We start from the raw sequence: 12,198 nt of genomic DNA, 5'->3' as shown, positions 1-12,198 counted from the left end.
GCAGCATTTTGAGGATAAGCTAAAGGGTGTGTGTACAGTGTGTGTAAGTAAAAAAAATGATGTCTTTTTTTTGGTGCATTCAAGAGAACATACAACTCATATGTGTCTGGACACGCATCAAGCTACAAATGGAGCTATCACAAGGAACAAGAATGCTGAAGTTGAAGCAAAAACTGTGAAAGATATTTGTATCAGGTGAGTAAAATGCTAGCTTAGCATAGAGAGTGGAAACAGGGGGAAACAGCTAGTCTAGAAGTTAGAACTTGAGTTTACAACTGCCCACATAGCCGATAGGTTTGGGCCAGATCTGGCTTCAAGCCGGCACTGCTGGCTGACTGCTGGCACGGCAAGTGGTATGCCAACCGGATGTGGGCCAGGTCTGGCAATGATGGCATTGTATATATGATGGCATGCCACATCTGGCCCAATTGTGGCTTGGTTAATGTGGCCCAGATCTGTCCATGACACATCTGGGGCGATTAAGGTTGAGCTTGTGATTAAGCTGGCCCATGTCTGGTAAACTATATCTGGGCCACTTTAGGGACGTCATTCTTTGAGGTATGTCGGCCGAGTCTAAGAGTATTGTGGGACAGAACCAGAACCGGGCCATATCAATTTTGCTATGTGGGTGCCCTAAAAGTTCACAAACTAACGTCATGAAGTTACATGGTGCACCTCCTACTTGGTAAATGAACATTTTCAAATATATTTGTGTCCAAAAGGGTTATAACAGCAAACCTGGCAACCTAATTGAGACAACAAGACTCTAAGAAGTCCCAAGTAGCTTTCCCTAAAACCACAAGCTTGCATTGTCCATCTTACATCTCTGTGTTTGTACAGAAGTATCGTATTGTAATGCAGTAAATTTGCCCCCAGCTGTCTGAGAAATTAGGGGTTCACTTGTAATGGTTATTGAGAGACTTCCATGTACAGGGCAGACAGACAAAATCAGCAGGAAAAGAACAAGGTCAGACAGATCCAAAGAGGAAAAACGAAAGAGTACAGCAGTGAGTCAGAGAACCTGTAATCTGCTGACTTTGCAAAGATTTATGAGCAAATGAAGCAAGAGAATGAGCGGGGTGAAAGAGTGCAACAGGGGAGGAGGAATGAGAGGTAGTGGGGGGGCGGGGGTAACGCCCTGACAGGTTCAATGAGCATCAGAATGAGAGGACGTTTACACAGGAGGTAAAAGATGAAGGGACGGACGATGTGAGTTCTGGTCCGACATGGAAAAAAAAAGACGCTTCAGAGTTGTTCTTGTCAGATGAGGCCACCACGACAAAGCAGAGGTCAGAGGTCATGAGCCTCCAATGAGATTAAGCTGACTGGGTTGGCTGCACTTGAACTCACCGGCCAGTAAAGATGGCGCCTGGGTTCAAAGGTTGAGGGCATTAAATCATAATAGGATGATAGGCAAGGTGGCGTATTACAGTACAAAAGTCAAAGATATGAAAGATACCGTTTCCTGCTGCTACTGACAATGAACTTCAACGTGGAACCGCAAGCTACGTCTCAAGCTAGGTGCATCATGTGGCAACATTAATGGTCTAACACATCAGTATTTAGCTTTACATCCTTACAAATTAAAGGTTATACAAAGAATAATATGGATCCTATCGTGTTTTCAAATCTCTACAAATTCTTTTTGGTGTTGGATAATGAACTGATGATTAATTAACAGGAATAATCAAATCAACTGCGTCAAGTTGCTCACTAAAAGGCACAATCCTGTTGTCTTTTGAGGAAATGTTGATATTGCAACATTAAACGGCAAAAGGAAAGGGTTCAAATTTGCCAATGTGCAAAAAAACACAGCATCTGCTTTCCTTTAAAACTCTAAAATCTATAGAAAACCCTAACATGAGCCAAACCAGTGTGAGGACATGCAAATTTGTTCACCCCTAACAGATTCCATATGCATCACGTGCAACACAAGGAATGACTACACAACTCCAGTTAAAGGTAAAAAAACATGACAGAAAAACATCATACTCCTGATTAAGTTGACACTTTTATGGCTGCAGCAGTCTTCAGCGTTTGACCTTTGACATGACAGGAGGGGGGGAAAAAATCAGCAATGCACTGACTCAGCACTTCTGCAGTACAAACTCCCTGATGTGATTCTGCAAGAGCAGCTTTTGACCACACTGCTGAGACAAATAAAAGGAACCTGTTGCAGCTGGATGGCTTAAATGTATTAAAGAATAAGGGGTGAGGGAATGTGAACGTTGCTTGTGTCATGTGAATCCCTACACAGAGTGTGAGACATGCTGACTAACGTGGAATCGCCTCAGATTTCCTGCTCTTGTGCTTGTTTTTACATCCTTTGTCTCCTAACAGGTCAAGAGGGAAACAAGACTTTTTTCTTTTGCTGTCAAACTCTCTCTCTCTCTCTCTCTCTCTCTCTCTCTGTCTATATTTATATGTATATATATATGTTTATACATATATATATATATATCTTAAACTCAATCTTGACACAGCTGCAAGGTAGTATCAACTTCCCAAAGACTAAACTGTCACCTCCTCTCTTGAGGTTAAATCTGTCCGAGTCTCTTCGTCAAATTTCCGGACTAACTGAAACAAATCTCTGCAGGTTTCGTCCGCTCTCGTCACAGGATATTTTGATTTGCTCCTTTGTTGTTGGTGCGTTGTTTCTCAGGGGAATACTCTTGGTTCCAGAGATGCGTTTGGGGAACATTTCTGTTCCTCTTAGACTTTGTTTCATGATTTTATGACTGCAACGGGCTACAACTCCTTTGCAGACATCAAGTAGTTTATTTTATGAGGTATGAGAGACAGCCTTAAATATCTAGCTTGGACTGCTTTTTGTAACTATAATTAAATTGTTTTTTCTGACTGCTGTTTAAAGAACTAAAAGCTGAGTAAGTGTGATTTAATCTGCATATGAATCATTTGTTAAACTGATAAAAACATGTTCAATAAGGCTTTTCTGTTAAAAAAAAGTTGTTACAAATCACCTGGGTGTGACAGATACTTGATCCTGATTGGTCAAAACCCCATAGCAAAAGTGGTAAATTCTTTATAGCAAAGAATCTGCCAGGGACAACTTGACCACGCACTTTATATCAAGTCAATCTGTGTTAAGAAGTTGTGCATATTTCACCTCTGACAAAAACGCTAGATTAGCTATTAAAAGTTGAGACATTTGCTTCATTTATGTCCAAAGCTGTGTCGACTGGAAGGCATGGAGAATACGGAGGGCTAAATGAGCACAAAAATATCCCTGGTCTCCTGTTACCTTTCATGGAAATGTTAGAATTAGAATTAGAATCAGAATTAGACTCAGGAGAGATTCGAGCCGCTGTGTCCGCACACACCGCCATGTTCAGTTTGATGTAAATTATAACAAATAAGCAGGATCATGTTTTAACTTGCCCGTGAATTGAAATGTTCAGATTGATGTTTATTCGTACCACAAGGAGGCTAATAAGAATTTGTTGCTTCTAAAGAGTTACCATCCATATTACCAGGGGAGCTTATTAAGCAGTTTTAAACTTGTTTATAGCTTTAGTTAGTAATCTAGATGATGTGTAGTGAGCAGGTGGTTTTACAAGAGGAATCCCTTAAGGATTAGGCACGACCCCTCCACTTAGCGTCACGGTCCTACTCACCTTGTCGGGATTCTAATTCCCATAACCACCTGCTCACTATACATCACCCCTTAACTTAACAAAAACCATCATTAACCCGACAGATTGAAGAAGAATGACATGTTGTGATAATTGTCAAAGCCTCCATGTCTCCCCTAACACCCGCAGCAGACGGACTATTAGTGAGCCGTGTGTGTGTGTATTTGTGCAGCATTATGATATAACTCTAATCAGCCTTTATAAAAGCCTCAAAGATTAATTCTTGCATTTCCTCCCAGCGGTTAATCTTTGTTCAAACGGCAGACAAGCTGAGGCAATGTAATGCTTGGCCCGCAGCCAGACCCCTCACAGACCCTGCAAGCTGCTTCTGTACATGCAGGAGTGTGATTTATCATTACAGCAGAGCAATCTATTAAAGAGAGGGAAGCTGAAAAGAGTTATTGTTTCAGCATTACGTATGCTTAGTAATGATTTAGCAATTCCAGTTTAAGTCAAAAAGCTACTTTACAGAGATAAAACTGAGCGTATTAATCAGTTAATAATAGTTTTTTAATTTTATGTTCTAATCCGTTAGTATTTAATTTCTTCTCCTGACATCTTGACTTGAGTATTAGCCGATAAAGCGTAAACTTTCAACTCAAGAACATAAGAAACGTAATATGAATTTTCAAAGTTGGAAACTTTCCATGGGAATTTATGGGAATAAACCAGGAATTTACTAAATTGAAGGTTGGCACTTAATAGGGAACTTAAATACAGTTGGGGAAAATATATTGTAGCATAATCCTGACTAAAACAACCAGATTTCATGCAAGTACAGTTGAATATCTGCTATTCCTCAATTACATGCACATAGCACACAGCTTACTACAGGGCTATTGAGACCACGACCCCTACATGCACTTTTTATTTGCATGTTTGGGACTTTTTTGGAGGGAGAGAGGCTCTTTTCATTTAACATTTTGAATGGGACTTTGTTGGGATTGCGTTTTTGTTAATTTTTGAACGGGTTGGGTCGGGGGGATGAGTAATATTTAACTCAACATTCATGTCTTTGTTCTTCAATGAAATACCTGATTGACACTTGATAAAGTTCTACTTACAAATAAATCTGTTTAAATTGTATTATTTTGGATGGATGTCTGCTTATAACAAAACATATTTATGCTTGAATATGAAACCTTTCCATTAAATTACCCTCAATTCCCAGTTAATTCCCATTAATTACCATAAAAAAAATCCAATTTGGAAGATTTCCAAAATCCCCAAGATTAACTTCCCATGGAATTTTACCAAAAACTTTCTGGAATTTTGCAACCATAATGCATACTGTTTTTAACAGCTATTACCTGTGCCACTAACCCTGCATAGATATGATGCGGTTCCTAATATTGTTACATCTCTACGAGGCTTAGTGATACAAGAATTCTAAACTTAAACAAGCTAGGCTAATCTTAGCATGAGCTTAGATAACAGCTTCTTTTATTGTTCTGCGTTAGCTTAATAGCCTCAGAGACACTTCGATTTCTGAAACAAAACTGCTTTATTTTGAGCGTCTAATCTCATAACTCTAAAATGTAGAAAAGCTTTACAATGTGTGAATGGAAAACACTTGTCGCTGACGTTAGCTTGCTTTGCCAAACGTTACACTCTTTGCTATGGAAATACACTGTTGCTGTTTTCTAACTGCACCTGTAATTAGTTGTTCTATGCTGTTCTAAAATAACATTGCTAGTAGCAGATGTGATGCTGATTGTTTTTGTGTATGCTAATGTTACGCTGAAGACAAAATGTGTTGACTTTTTAGGCTATAAAAAGTAAGTTGTGATACTAGATAGATGCACCGACTAGCATACTTGCTAACATTTTGGGCAACATTGGTGGCATTTTTGACGGTTGACGCAAATCTCGACCCAAATCAAGTTGCTCAGGAACTTCATTGCATAAAAGTCAACTTCAGATGCGGCTAAGCTAGGTGAGCGAATAAACATTATTGTCTGGGCGTTCTTCTTCCATGTGGCTGAAAGTGCACTTCTAATACGAATTCCTGCCTTTGGTCCTGCATTTTGTTTTTTGCTGTACAGTACAATGGGCCATATAAACTGTTTGATACCCCCCCTGAAACACACACACACACAAACACACACACACACACACACACACACACACACACACACACACACACACACACACACACACACACACACACACACACACACACACTCCTCGCCTCTTTCATGGAAACCCAGTGGGGCATGTTCCCACGGAAAGGATCAGACGAGTCACCTGAGCTCACGTCCTTCTTGCACATGATATGTCAAGGACGAGAAAATAAAGCGGCTCCCGGCCAAGAAGAACAGTCCGGTGACTCCACGGAGGAGATGTTGTGCACTTTGGACCGCCATAAATCTGTCCTTTAAGACGGCATGAGCGTGAAACTAACATGCTTTTTTAATCACTGAATGGGGCGGAGATCAATAAAGTAATTACACTATCTAATTATTAGAAAGTAACGTCCAAAGGTGGGGCTGCAGAGGACGGATAAGCTGTAGTTTGTAGTTTATGAGGCGTTTTATAGATTTTTATGATCTGTCAATACTTGAAGTCATATCAAAGGATAATCAATTGTAAAAGCTTTTTTTTCGTGTGTGATAAAACACACTCGAAGGGTGTAAGTTAAACATTTTAACGCCAAGGTTGCTCCTTATCTCGCCCTGTGTTCTCTCCGTCTCTCTGTCCTGGGAGTTCCCACACTCTCTCACTCTCATTCATACTCACTCTCACTTTTTTTCTCCCCCGCCTCCTGTTACTATGGAAACAACCCCTCCTCTTTCTCTCTCTTCTCCTCACCCTGTCAAGGTCATCATGAGGACCGCACGTTCGCTGGGCCCACCTGGTGCAACCTGGGCTTCATTCAATCCTGGTGTTCGCATCGATCGATTGATCGACGTGTTGTTGCCTGACGTTGTTTGTTGTCTGTGTTGAATGATGAACGGTCGCTCTGTAATGCTCTGCTGCTGCGTTTGTGTCACATTATTTCATTGATCGTGTCAGGAAGGCAATGTCAGGTTTATTGCTAAAAATAGATTCGTGTTTCAACCATTACCAGACAGGTAAATGGCAATTATCTTGTTCAGTGATTTTTCATTTTGACTAAATGTAGAGGAAAAAAAGGATTCTCAGTTCTGATGATTCGCTGTTTTTCTTGGACTTCTGTGATGATGAATTAGAAATCTTTTAGATTGGGACTCTTGATTGGACATTTAAGGCAACTTACAATGAATATGGTTACATTTTTAATTGTTCAGTTGTTTGTAAAGGTGCAACAAGATTAAAGATAATGTGTCTAAATGTTTGTTGTCTTTAAATAGTGTATATCACTGTGCGCTGAGGTTTGTCACGGGTTGCAAACGCCTCACTCACCACTGTGAGCTTTATGTCAGAGCCGACTGGCCATCCCTGAGTGTGCGCAGGCATACACATTGGCTTCGTCTAATTTACAAATGTCTACTTGGCTTGGTCCCAATGTATTTATGTGTTTATCTTCAGAGATCAGGAAGTCACTATGCCTTGCGCTCCTGCGACACTTTGCGGATGTGTGTTCCCCGTGTTCGGACAGAGTTTGGTAAGAGAGCGTTCAGTTTTGCTGCTCCTGCTGCTTGGAATAAACTCCAGAAGGACTTGAATCTGTCGGATCTCATCTCTCTGGACACCTTTAAGTCTATCTTAAATGAAAGACAGACCCCAGAACAGTGCCTGTGTTTTTAAATGCTGTTTTGTAATCACAAACTGCACTTTACTTGAAAATAAGTTGCACTTTTAAATTATTATTGATTGCTTCTACATACTGTCTGCATATATGTTCCATGTTGTTGAGTTGTGCCATTTATTCTGACATGTGCTGCTGACCTCTTGGCCAGGTCGCCCTTGAAAATGAGGTCTTGATCTCAATGGGACTTATCTGGTTAAATAAAGGTTAAATAAAAAAAATAAAAAAAAGATGTCTTTCTATGTCACTTCTCTTTGAGGATTCATATGGAAGCCCTAACAGACATCTACCTTACATTTTATTTACTCCATTTTCAAAAATGATGAGAAACTTTGCAGTGATCTCTCAAGATCCAGACTTACAGGATATTGGTTTCTTAAGATAACAATGCTGGTTGTCCTGCGATTACAAGGTCAGTTCACTTGTTTTCTGGAAATCTGAGATAACAAATCTGGTTTCCACTCACAGCAAATCAATGTATCTCATCTTAATGAAACAAATCTCAGTTTCTCATGATAACAGGATCCTTTTCTGATCCAGAAAACAGAACAACAGAAATTTTTGACCACACTATGAAGCAAGTTAAGCCATGTGGCGAATAGCTACATATCCACTTAGGGCTTCCAGTGATGTGCTTTGAGTATCTGCTCTTGTCATATATGTTTCATTCTTGAATTAAAGTAATGAATATTATCTACAAGATTATGAAAAATTAATCAGTTTAGACCAAAGGGTGAGCAAATATATTAGTTTCAGTCTGATCAAACTACCACATGGGGGATGAGGCCTATGAGTTTCCTTCTACTGTAATAAAATAGTAGTCTTACATCATCAATGAGCGACGTGTGTTTTTATAGATGTGCTTTTTTTAAAATCAATCATTCTCTTTAATATCAATCTATAGACAAAAATATGACTTATTTTCTACACATTGATTAAAAAAATGTTGGGTTATTTGAGTTTAGGTATCCCACATGTCTGATAGCATGATGCAATCAAAGAGTGAAGCAATTTATGAAAGTCCACGTGTTGCCAGCATGCCACCTAACTGGGTCCAGGTTAGTCACGTGACCTTACAACCTGCTCTGAATGAAGGAGGCTGACGACATCACCATCACCATTACTATCATCATCATGACCATCAGAACTGACCAGGTCACTGAGAGATGATGAAAGCTAGACTGATCAAAGACTGCAGTCAAAGAAGAGGGTGTGTGCCCTTTTCTGTTTCCATCACATTTGTGTATACAAATTGAGAGAAAGCACACCTTTGTTATTTTATAGTGAAGATCTGTGTGCTCCTATAACTAAGTATTTGTAAGTTTTATCTCAAATGAAGTGCTAATTTTGGTGAAACATCCACTGAATCTGTATTAAAAATTACTTTGAACTTCATCAATTTCTAATAGAAGCTTATCAAATGGCAAAAACTGATCTTAGTGTAACTGAAATGCAGTTTTTGTCACCTTTTGTCAGGTTTTTTTTTCTCATTTTACGCGTAAAAACACTTTAATACCTTGTTAGACGCATTCATGGACCGTAGGAAATAAAAAAAAGGCAGTGTGGATGCATTTCTAAGGGTAACATTTAGATCATTTAGATTCAGTTAGACACGTGGTGGCATAGTGTAGTAGTCTATGGTAGAAATGTCTATCAAACTACTCACCAACGATAATACCACAAGCGCTCACAAGCCCGATTTCCTTCTTGAGCGCGACGCCTCCTCCTCCTCCGTCAGACTCCTTCCCTCCGCCGGCAGCATCCTTAGAAGACCCCGACGTGCTGCTACGTTGTCTGGCTCCGTCTGTCATCTTGCTGGCTGGACTTTTTCTCAATTCTCTTCTATTTTCAACCTTTCCTTCCCCCGCCTCTCCTGATGCTCACCGTGCGCTTGTCTCAACTTGAGCTCAGGCGTCTCTTCTGTGTGCGTAAAAATAACCACTCTCGCTGAGACGTGGAGTCGTTATCTGATGAGGGAAGTTGAAAATGCTGTTGCGCTGTCAGCAGTCTGCGACCATGAGGGGTTAGCAGAAAGGTAAGGAAGTAAAAAAGGAAAACCACAAGAAAATGGTTGTAGCCTATGGTGCGTTAAATGTCAGTTTCTTGTGCGTAAATGTCTCCTCCGAAGCTGTTGCTTTCACGTCTTTTCCACTGCCTGGTGTCACAGGTGGCGCTTCTCGTCACAATCCACAAGTCATATTCCAACCACCGTCTCCTGAAGTCACTGCAACAACTTGGTCCTTTCTGTTGCACACAAAACAAAGCTCTCACGACTTCCTTGTTGCAGGTGTGAGCAGAAGTCACAAAAGCATCCTCCTCAAAGCTGGAGCTGAAAAGTCTTCTTAAAGTCTGTCTCAGGTCGTCTTGGGGAAATACCTGACCTGTGTTTGTCTTCAACTGGAGAGCTTGTGTGTGAATAAATATACATGGTGTGCTTCTTATGAGTACAGTAGCCACGCCCACTTCCTACATCCCCCTCCTCCCCCTCCTCCTTTCATTGCAGTCCTTGTTTTCCTCATGCAAAGACCCCTCCTATTTTTCTTTCCTTCCCCAACCATCAGCTGTTCCTTCAAAAAATACTCTTCCTGTCATCCTGAACACCTTCAATTAAAATAAACCCCCCCAAAACATGGAGTCTCACAAACTGCCTCTCTTTCTATTATTTTCCCTCCTCCACCTCCTGTCACTATCACTACCTGTTTTTTTTAACCCTGTTTTTGCCTCCTGGGCTCATGTGCAGGCACAGAGGTTCACACTCATTCACACTTATTATTCAAGATGCAGCAGAAACCGGTGTCTAAATTTAGCCCTACAGACCAGACCTCACTCAATATGACGCAAGACTGCTGGTGTGTTTCCATGGTGTAGTCAGAGTCCCATTACCTTGAATATAAAAGCTAATAACTCATCCCGGGTACAAGCCTTTAGCATCAGTCTTAAAAACCTATCAATTACCTTCTATTCCCTATTGTTGTCTGAATTCAGTATTTGTTCCCTGGAGATCTTCCTTGTGTGTATGCAGGTGTTAATGTGGTTTTTGTTCATCTGAAACTGAGCACCTAGATGCTTTGACACTTTGGTGGTTTAATAAGACTCTGTTTCATGTCTTTAAAAAGCCCAAGAGACAAAAAGAGGATGTTATTTCCTCTTTTAAAAAAAACACTGAGACAGCAAACTTGATGAATGTCAGAGCCATGTTGCCTACATTTAGGAAGATCACTTATGTCTGACACTTTTTCGTGTCATGTTGATCAAATTGCAGAGTGACCCTGTTTGGGTCTGATGAATCTGTACAGAGAGATAAGTGCTCGCCACTGCTGTTTCTAATTGAATGCGCCACTTTTAGTAATGACACTGCTCTGTCACCTGCCTCTGCTGCTGCTTACGACTTCATTCTGTATCCCCAGAGTACAGGATGACATCACACACTATGACGACAATTTTAATCTGTTGGGTTAAATATAAAATTTAAAAAGAAAAGAAAAAGAAACCAAAAAACCCTCAAATGCATGATGAAAGATTGCTCATGTTACATCACTCACAATGTCTTAGTGTAAATAGGCTTTCTCTTTCTTTCTTTCTTTCTTTCTTTCTTTTATTTGACTTCTTCTTATGGTCTATTTTTATCTTTTCAATCTTTCGATATTTTTTTCAGACTTTTTCTGTTTAATTGATTCTATCATGATTTATTTTTCTTCCTTTTTTACTTTTTATGTCTTCCTTTCTTTCATTCTGTTTTCTCCATTCTTTATTGCCTTCGGTCTTTCTTTTTGTCATCATGTTTTTTTTTTTTTTTTTTCATTTTTAAGCTCATATTTTAAGTGATTTATTTTTTTCTCTCTCTTTTTTTTCATTCATTCATTTCTGTGACTTGTTCTTGTGGTCAATTTAAAATTTTCTTTCTTTTACATTTTTGTATATCTCATTTACCTTTTTTCTTTCCTTTTTCTTTTCATTTCTTTATTTTTTCAGGCTCTTTCTGTTTAATTGATTCTATCATTCTTTCATTATTTTTCCTTCTTTTTGTTGTTTTTATTTATTCTTTCCTTTTTATGTCTTCCTTTCTTTCATTCTGTTTTCTCATTATTTAGCTCCTTTCTTTATTTCCTTCCATCTTTCTTTTTGTCTCAATGGTTTATTTATTTTTCCTTTTTTACCTCAAATTTTAAGTGATTTCTTTCTTTCTTTCTTACTTTCTTTCTTGAGGTTATTTTTTTATTTTCTTTCTTTTTAGATTTTTGTATTTCTCCTTTACCTTTTTTCTTTTAATTTCTTTATTTTTCCTTCTTTTTGCAGTTTTTATTTTCTTTATTACTTTTGAAGTCTGTTTTCTCCTTTTTTTAGATCCATTCTTTATTTCCTTCCATCTTTTTGTTGTTGTCATAGTTTATTTATTTTTCCTATTTGTACCTCAAATTAAAATAGATTATTTCTCTCTCTCTCTCTCTCTCTCTCTCTCTCTCTCTCTCTCTCTCTCTCTCTCTCTCTCTCTCTCTCTCTCTCTCTCTCTCTCTATTTTGCTGCAGAAGCTTCAGAGTCACCTGAAAGACCCCCTGTGTTTCCCCAATAACTGTTGACTCATGATACCCAGCGCAGAACAAAACCAAGTGTTACATAACTGAGCCTACTAATCTCTGCAAAACAGCATTCCAGTTTGGTGTTTTGTTTTGCTGAACGTTCAAAACAACAGAGTCACCTGAATCACCTCGGCTGACTCTAAAATACCATTTGCATGCTTCTGTCATTTTTTTCCATCTACCTCTGACCCAAATTCTTGTCTTGCCTCTCTCCACCCTCTCTGTCCCAAAGGTTTGG

At 39.3% G+C, this 12,198-nt stretch overlaps 1 protein-coding gene across 1 annotated transcript in view; it reads right to left on the bottom strand.

Annotated features, from left to right (window-relative positions):
* The window catches only part of slc7a8a (solute carrier family 7 member 8a), a 31,748-nt gene extending 21,929 nt beyond the window's left edge, over window positions 1-9,819 (bottom strand). Inside the window, exon 1 of the mRNA XM_034676376.1 lies at window positions 9,050-9,819. Coding sequence (XP_034532267.1) covers window positions 9,050-9,194 — 145 coding nt within the window. The 5' untranslated portion in view covers window positions 9,195-9,819. The remainder of the gene's footprint in view (window positions 1-9,049) is intronic.
* Between the last annotated feature and the right edge of the window lie 2,379 nt (window positions 9,820-12,198).

The sequence above is a fragment of the Notolabrus celidotus genome, chromosome 23 (genome assembly GCF_009762535.1).
Source record: "Notolabrus celidotus isolate fNotCel1 chromosome 23, fNotCel1.pri, whole genome shotgun sequence".
Classification (NCBI taxonomy): Eukaryota; Metazoa; Chordata; class Actinopteri; order Labriformes; family Labridae; genus Notolabrus; species Notolabrus celidotus.
Note: the sequence above shows the minus strand (reverse complement) of the source record. Positions and strands in the feature narration are given on the sequence as shown.